Below are 8314 nucleotides of genomic sequence, written 5' to 3' on the forward strand. Positions count from 1 at the left end.
TGGGGGCAGCGTCCCGTGCAGGAGCGTGGCTATGGGGTTCTAGGAACCAGGACTCACAGTTTGTCCCTGCGAGCAGCAGAGCAATCAGAGAGGGAAAACAACAGCAGATTAACGAGCAGTCCCACTGCTGGGGGGCAGAGGGTGGGGGAGAAGACAGCGCTTGCGGGTGGGTCAGACGCGGGCGCCAGCCCCCCGCCAGGTGCAGGCAACCGGCAGCCGGAGCTCCCTGAGGCAGCGCGGGCTGGACACCCCCGCCCCGGCTCCAGTCAAGGGCAACGGACCCCCAACTCCTGCAGCGCCGGGGGCAGCGCGGCCGCCCTGGCACGCACTCGAACCCGGGAAGTAGCAGGGGGAACGGGGTGCACAGAGCTCTGAACCAGGGGGGCAGCCAAGTCCCCCACGGGGGCTGCGGGCAGCTCAGCCTGGGACCGCCAGAGACCCTTTGTCTTTGGCCCGGGGCGGGAACACACCTTTGTGTCCTGGCTGCAAAGGGGACTCGAGGGTGCTGTCCAGGCTCCCCTCGCCCCTTGGTTTCTACAAGGGAACCCCGAGTCCCACGGGAGCCGCCCGGTGAAACGGGGACGCGTGGCGCCCGGGCTGGGTGCAGTACAGCCACGGCTTTGCACGCTCTACGGGGCAGTGGCAAGCGCTGGGCACCCAAAGCAGTCAGGTCAATGCCGACACCAGACGGTCAGGGTGGCATGGTACGGCTGGAGCCGCCAGTCACCACTCTGGAGCCACCCAGCCGGGGGCAAGGGTCCGGTTCTGCCGCTACCACCGGGGAGGGGGTCAATACCGGCTGCCCGGAGGGTTGCTGCCCCGAGGGGTCCCCGGCCCTGCTCTGCCCACAGGAGCTCAGCATGCCACCAGCTGCACCGCACGGCCTGCCCCCCAGCACCGCGTCCCACCCGCCCCCGGGGACGCGGCGCCGGCTCACCTCTCGCAGACGCGGACGGTCCAGGCGGCGATGATCCAGGAGGAGATGCTGAACACCAGGAGGACAGTGCCGGGGCAGATGGTCATGAGGGTCTTCATGACGAAGCGGGTGTTGAAGTTGATCTTGTTGAGGGCCCCGATGCTGCGGGACGAGGCGTCGGTGAAGAGCTTGCTGTGCAGCAGCATGACGCGCCCGATCAGGTAGAGCCGCAGGAACATGGGGATGGACAGGATGATGTCCACGTCGGCGTCCGCCACCGAGGTGGTGTAGGTGAAGGCCAGGCGCGCCGTCCACGTGAAGAGGTACTGGCCCGGCACGGGGTGGATGGCGCACACCAGCAGCTCCAGCGTGATGAAGAAGATCCGCTCGTAGGTCATGGCTATTCTCCAGTCGTCCGCCCCGTTGTCCACCATGAAGAGCTGTGGGGGGAGCGGAGGAGGTCGGTGAGAGGCCAGAGGAGGGACACGACACCCCCGCCTGGGACGCAGGAGCCCTGAGATCTGTCCCCAACTTCCCCACCCCCCTTGGGGTCTTCTACAGGCCAGATGGTCCGAGCTGCCCCTTGCACCACAGGGCCCTGATCCTGGCTGGGGACCCACTGGGGCCAGTGCAGCATGAGCAGCTGGTGCTCCCCCCCATGGAGGGTGTGTGGCGGGGTGAATATTCAAATGAATGGCCCCTCACAACTCCAAGAGCCCGGGCTAAGTGATGCACCAATGGTCACCCAATGAGTCGGTGGCAGAGCAGGGCACTCTCCTCCTGGGGCCAAGCCTGCGGGCACCAGGGGACGGAGAGGGCAGAGGAGGTGCAAAGAGACAGGGGCAGGATGGATGCGTGAACTCTGCTCCCCATCCCTGCCAGCCAGGCGCACACGGTGACGACGCCAGCCCACGACAGAGTTTCCACGGCAATGGCAGCGCCGCCGGGACTCTGCCGGGCCTGGCTGGTGCTGGGAGCAGCAGCAGGATGCGAGCGGAGCCCGCGGGAAGATGGATGCCTCTGCGGCGTCGGCAACAGCTGGAGCTGCTGAGCTGAGTAATGAGCGCGCGCCCGCCCGGGCCGGAGTCGCCGCGCGCAGCTGCTTCTGCGCCAGCAGCCGCGGGCTGCGTCCCAGGCCCCAAGCGGGGATTTTCCATCCTCCCTGGCGCTCGCCCGGGCTGCAGGCAGCTCACCGGCTCAGCCCCCGGAGCCCCAGGGCGGCATGGGGGGGCCGCGGCAGGGTCCCTTGACAGCCGTCCCATAGCAACCGCTCCCTGCGAGCCCCCACGGACCCATCGTCTCCGTGCTTTGCACCCGGGGAGCCCTCAGATGGCAACACACCTGCATCCCGGGGGCGCCGGGGGAAGGCACTGGGGCACCAGGACCCCTGAGCTGCTTCCACACTGCACACACCCTACAGGGTAGTGGTGGCGGCGGGGCTACAAGCCCATGGGAAAGGGGCCCCATGGCCTGGACCCCAGGCACGGTGGGCTTCACGGGGGATTTACGACTCAGGCAGGCCCAGGCTCAAAGTCAACAGAGACGGGGCAGAGAGAAGCCCCCTCGGCTACGCACTGGCTCCAGGCTGCAGCGCACGAGTTACAGACGCTGCAGGAAGGAAGTGGTGGGAAAGTCTCTCAGCGCAGCCGCTTCGCTCCCAAACAGCTCTCAAGCTCCTTTAAAAAGCCCCCAGACCGAAGTCCTGAGACTCAGCAGACACGGACACGGCCGTGCTCAGCGCCTCGTGCAACCCGAGCCTGCGACCGGCTGGGGTCACTTGCTCTTTGCGGGGGGAAATTCAGTGTCTTACTGCAGCAGGACTCTGCTTGGAGTCCAGTAACTCTAGGAAGGAAAAAGCACCGTGTAATTGTCCATAAATCCTCCTTAAATGGCTGGAAGAACCTTTCCAAGGGGCGCTCGTGGCATGGAAAGGAGCCAGCTTTAGAAAGCTCTGAGTCTGACGGTAATGGCCTGAGAAGCATTAAAAATGCAAATGGAGAGAGGGCCGGATCTGCCATTTCTGCAAACCCTCTACTCACAGGGCCCAATGCATTCACCTGTGGGCTCTCAACCAGGGTGCCACAGCACCCTGGGGTGCCTTGAGATCCTTTCCAGGGTGCTGTGGGGTGTCACACACACATTGTGCTAGGCGTGCAAGCATGATTCACGGGAGAAGCCCAGGGATTTCCATGACCTTGCCCCTAAGTACAGGCCCCACAGCTGTGTGACCCCGGATCCCAACACCCTCAAGCTCCAGGTGAGATGGGAGCAAGGGGGGCCCCGATCCGGAGTCTGCCCTTGCCCACCACAGGAGGATTTGCCCCCGGGTTTCACACTGCCCCCAGCCTTGCCCGGGCCCCTCCCTGCCCCGCTGGGGGCCAGAGGAGCCACTCACCTGGATTTCCCTGGCGTGGTACATGATGATGAGGCCCAGCAGGATGAGGGTCGACAGGCTGATAAGGCATTTCAGTGCAAATGAGTATGACGACTCCTGCGAGACAGAGGGCAGCTGTGTTAGGCTGGGCTTCCCGGCCAGCCTCTCCCTCTGCCAGCGCACCGTGGAGAGCGTTCCATTTCACAGATGGGGAAACTGAGGCACAGAGGCTCGCCCCAGGTCACACAGCGGATCCCAGCTCCCGCGGATCCAAGCCGAGCTCTAGCTTCCTCCGCAGAGAGAGCTCAGGGGCTTCGGTGGGGCGAGGCCGGGCCAAGAGGGAGCTAAGCCACGGTGCCACTCAGATGCCACGGCATCCATTGCACCCAGGGCTGCGCTGACCAGGGAAAGGTCTCCACAGGGAGCCACTGGCACAGCCCAGGCCTTCCCCAGCGACCTCCTGGCACCTGCTTCGACCCTTGTGACCACAGCATTGGGGCTTGGCAGCGCCGGGGGGATCGGTGCCCCATTCGCTGGCCACGGCAAGGAGGGAAGGAGCAGCCCCCAGGGCAGGCGGCAGGAATCCCAGAGGAGAGGGGCAGGGACAGGGGCATGGGGAGATGGAGGCACACGCATGGGCCTGCGGAGGCCTGTTTCCCCGTGTTCGTGCCCACACGAGGCCTCTGACACTCCAGCCTCCGGCCCGGGGATGCAGCCGGCAGCCCCTTGGACGCTCTCAGCACCCCCTTCCCCAGCCGCCCTGTCGCACACCCACGCGTGGACCGGCTCGGGCAGGTGCCTCCTCCCAGAGGGCGGCCGCCCGGGGGACACTTGCGTGTGCAGACCCGGGGGCGACGGCTGCGGCCCCAAGCCTGGGCACCCAGAGTCTGGCCCCACCCCGGCTCCCGGTCCGTACCTTGGTGTAGACGCCCCAGGAGAGCTCCGTCTCGGTCACCATGACGACGATGCCGAACATCCCAAAAATGAGGGCGTAGTCGCTGAGGCGCTTGCGCTTCTCGAAGAGGGCTCGCCGGTGGCCCAGGCGGTACCCGACGTTCTGGTTCTTGCGCTGCCGCCGGGCCCGCTCCGCTCCTGCCGCCGCCTCGTCGTCCTCGTCCTCCTCCCCGGCGTCCACGCTCGTGTCCGACACCTTGGCCTGCTCCGGCTGGGAGACCACGGCCTCCAGGCCGGCGCTGTGCAGGGTCTGCAGGGGCTGGGTCTCAGCCTCCAGCTCCGGGAGGTGGCGGGGGGGGGCGCTCAGGCTGCCCAGGGGCCGGACGACGCCTCCATTGTACTTGCAGCTGTTCATGGCTATCTCGGGGAAGGGGCTGGGCTCGCTGACGGCGCCCGCGGAGCCAGCATGGTTCAGAGCCCACGAGCCGGCATGGACCTGCGGGGAGACAGCCAGGGTCAGGGCCACGCGCTCACCGCTGGAAGGAGTCGGGCTGGGCTCAGCTCGGGGCAGGGAGCCCGCCCCAGAGCCCCGCTGGGATCAGGAGCCTGCAGCAGGGAGGACGCGCAATGGGGACCGTCTCCGCAGCCCCTGAGCCCGCACAGGCGGGAGGACCCCGGAAAGCAGCCAAGGGATCCCCCCGGTGTTGCAGGGCAGGTTTGGGCAGGGCCCGGGAGGCGCAGAGGAGCCGGCGCAAGGGCTTTTGCACCCTGCTCGGTGCCGGCTGCGGTGCAGAGGAGCTGGGCAGCGGGAGGGCAGCTCTGTGCAGCTGCTTCTCAAGGGTGACGGCAGCTGCCGGAGGTGCCCCCGGGGCTGCAGCTCGCATGCAAACCCGTGCCGAGCACCCTGCAGAGAGGCCAGGCTGAACAGCGACCCGCCGACGCCCTGGCACGGGTCTCCCACCCAAGCACGGGCCCTGCCGGCCCTTGCTGAACTTCTCCAGCCCGGGGGCAGCCAGGGGGTGAATCCAGCCAGGCATCCCGAGACCTGCCGCTCCCCTACGTCCCCCCCAGCTGGCGCGAGCTGCCCTCCCCTCCGGGCCGGAGAGGCGGCTCTCAGGGCCCTTGGGAGGCCGTTGTTTACTGGGGCAGAGCCGAGCGCGTGGGGCTCATGGGAGCCCAGGCAGGGGGGCGCCAGCCTGGAGCCACCCGAACCCAGCACACACCTGGGAGGGACTCGCCTCCAGGCACACGCAGCTCGCAGCCACACACATGCATCCTCTCTTGCACATGCACAGACGCCCTGTGCATGGAGACGGGCGTGCACGCAGGTGCTCACCGCCCCAGGAGCACGCACGTGCGCCCAGGTCTCCTCCGTCTTTCTCCTAGCCCCCGCAGGTGGGGGGCCACGCTATCAAGGCACCCCGCCTGCCGCTGGCAGTGTGGACTCAGCCCCGCTGCGTGCCGCCCGGGGTGCCCTGCTCCCCCAGCGCCATCCACATTGCTCCTTCCCGCCCCGCTGGAGTGACGCTCCCAGCTGGGCTAATTACAGCCCCGGCGCGCCCGCCTCCAGCACCCGCTCTCCCGGTGACAGCAGCCGCGGGCCTGGCAGCAGAGCCCACCCCCGGCGCGGCGCTGGCGCGGTAATTGCAGAGCCGAGCGGGCGAGCTGCCTCCCGGCACGGGGGAGGAGGGGAACAGGCCCAAATTACCCTGTCCCGCTGCCTCGGCATGGTGGGAGCAGGGCCATGCCTCGGCAGAGCGCGTCGCCCCGGCTCGGGGGTAACACCCTGCTACTGCCGGCAGGTCCCGGCGCTCCCGTGCCCAAGGGCCGTGGAGCAACAGCCCAGGCGCCCTGCTCCAACCTGCCCGGCAGAGCAAGACCGGGGCAGACCCCACAGCTGTCAGGTCAGCGGAGAAGGCTTTTCCAGGGCGTTTCTGGCTCGGGTTTGGCCACCTGGGATGCAGCCTCCTTCCAACCAGCCCCGCTGCAGACTCCCCGGGGAGGGATGGGAGCAGCAGCTGCGACGGCTTTCACTCCGGTTCGTGCTCGAGGCGCTGGGCCCGGGGCTCGGGGAACGGACCTCCCAGGCTGAGCAGCCCTGCGCACCCACCACAGCCTCGGCACCAAACATGACCCCAGCATCGAGACCTGCAACGCGGCCCCTCACCATGCAGGATCCCCCGGCTGCCTCACGCCTCCCTGCTCCGGGGCCGCGCCGCCTGCCGAGGTCTGAGCCCGGGTGCGGAGGGAGGCGTTCGCGGGTTTGCTGTGCTCGGTTCCTCTGCCGCTCTCTTTATTCCCCGGCGCAAAACCTACCGGGAGCAGGGCATTAAAAATGGATAGCGCCGTGCCCAGGTCACTGCCTCCATTGTGCGCGCGAGCCGGGAGACGAGTCCTTGGGCTGCAACGATATTGCCGGCAGCCTCCGGGCCCCAGGCTGTGCGTGTGTGTGGTCTCCAAATGGCCTTGGAGACCAGCGCAGCGGTATACGACGCCCCCTCCCCGCCCCCGCATGCACACTTGCCCCCTTGGCACAACGCACGTCTAGCAACTGGGGCGCCCGGGCTCTGCTCTGGTGTGGGAAGCTGCACGTGGCAGTGGCTAGGACGACTGGGAGCCATGGCGTGGGCTTCCAGTGCCAGCTCTGCCACTGCTTGACTCGGGCGAGCGACCTCACCTCTGTGCCTCGGTTTCCCCGCCGCATGGGCAAGAACATCTGCAAGGGGCGTTCGGCCACGGGGGCCCTGTCAGCAGCTAGGGTACCCCTGCAGCATTTCCACAGGGCCACTCACCTGGGCCGGGGTGCCAGCCCATCGCCGTCACTGCACCGCGCTCCACGTCAGCGTGCAGCTCCAGGGCTGAGACACGGCCTGGCCTTCCCTGGAGCGGGCACCTACCCAAAGGGACTGCAAGCAGCACTGCTCGCATCCAGACAGCCCAGCCCATCAGGGCAGCACTGCCCGCTGAGCAGACCTGACGCCGCCGCAGGCCCTGCCCTTCACCACGTCCAACACCGTTGCAGCAGTTACGTCCTGATGTGGACGGCAGCTCCAAAGGAACCAGGCAGATCCCGGATGCCGGGGACAAGATCAGCAACGGGCACAACCGGAGAGCTACACAGACGGTGCTCTCGGGCACCTACGTGGAGCCAGCCGCCTAGATAGCAGACGCCCAGCTAGCCCCTCCTGAATGTCTGGTGCTCACTTGCACGGCGATGCGATGAAGCTGGGGCGCTGGCAGGGGGATCCTCTGTAGAGGGGAGCAGAGAGGAGCTGGCTGGGGGTATACATGCACCGGTTATACAGGCCAGGAAAGGGCTGGCTTTGGCCCCCATGAGCCCCACACTGATACGACTCCCCCCATCACCCCCCGGGGCAAGGAATTAAACGGAGAAGCTGCAGATCCTGGGGGTCAGCAAGCAGATGCTGGTCTGGCAGCTGCAGGGAGCCACAAACTGCTCCCATGCTTCCTGGGGGTGGCACGGGCTGAGCTCCCATGCAGCCCTGGGGGTGGCACTGCCTTGCCATTATCGGATGGTGCCCTGGCACCTGCTCCCAGCCACCTCTGCAGCCACGGGCCTGTAAAAAAACAGCGCTTGGGGATCCTAGTGCCCAGCTCCGTGCTCCTGTGCCGGACCAGGGAGGGGCAGCTTGGCTGGGGGCTCGGCTGTGGAGTCCCCCCCACAGCCTCCACTGCCACGGCTGCATTGCAGCCGCTCCCACAGGCTCAGGGACCCGCTGGGCCAGCACGTGGGGACCGGCGAGGCCCCGGCGGAGCTGCGGAGCAGACACAAGCACCATGCTGCCTCCCCTGCCCACGCTCCCTGCTCCCCACCCAGCCCGGGCGCCGTCCCTGTGGCACAGAGCCGGGCTGCCAGCGTGTGCCAGCCAGCAAACGGGGGAGCCCTGACCCGCCGCGGCTCTCGGGACTACCGGGGAGATGCAGCGCAGCCCGGCCTCACCCGCTGCCCTGGCCTGGGCGGCCGGAACCCGAAACCGGCCTCTGGGCTGGAGACGCTGGACCTCCAGCCAAGGTCACGGCCAGCCCCGGGCTCCTCCGTCTCCAGCTGGGCCGGCCACGAGAGGGCAACCGAGTGCCATGCTGCACCCCCGCTCCCAGCCCGGGAGGGA

General features: G+C 67.7%; 1 protein-coding gene across 1 annotated transcript in view; it reads right to left on the reverse strand.

The window, feature by feature from the left end:
* The window catches only part of LOC109318696 (small conductance calcium-activated potassium channel protein 2-like), a 13107-nt gene extending 8508 nt beyond the window's left edge, over positions 1–4599 (reverse strand). The window contains exons 1-3 of the mRNA XM_019548075.1: positions 4207–4599; positions 3312–3407; positions 938–1356 (exon numbers count right to left, since the gene is read on the reverse strand). Of these exons, the coding sequence (XP_019403620.1) occupies positions 938–1356; positions 3312–3407; positions 4207–4599 (908 nt within the window). The remainder of the gene's footprint in view (positions 1–937; positions 1357–3311; positions 3408–4206) is intronic.
* Positions 4600–8314: the final 3715 nt, after the last annotated feature.

Source organism: Crocodylus porosus, unplaced genomic scaffold (genome assembly GCF_001723895.1).
Source record: "Crocodylus porosus isolate Cpor-Errol unplaced genomic scaffold, CroPor_comp1, whole genome shotgun sequence".
NCBI classification, from domain to species: domain Eukaryota; kingdom Metazoa; phylum Chordata; order Crocodylia; family Crocodylidae; genus Crocodylus; species Crocodylus porosus.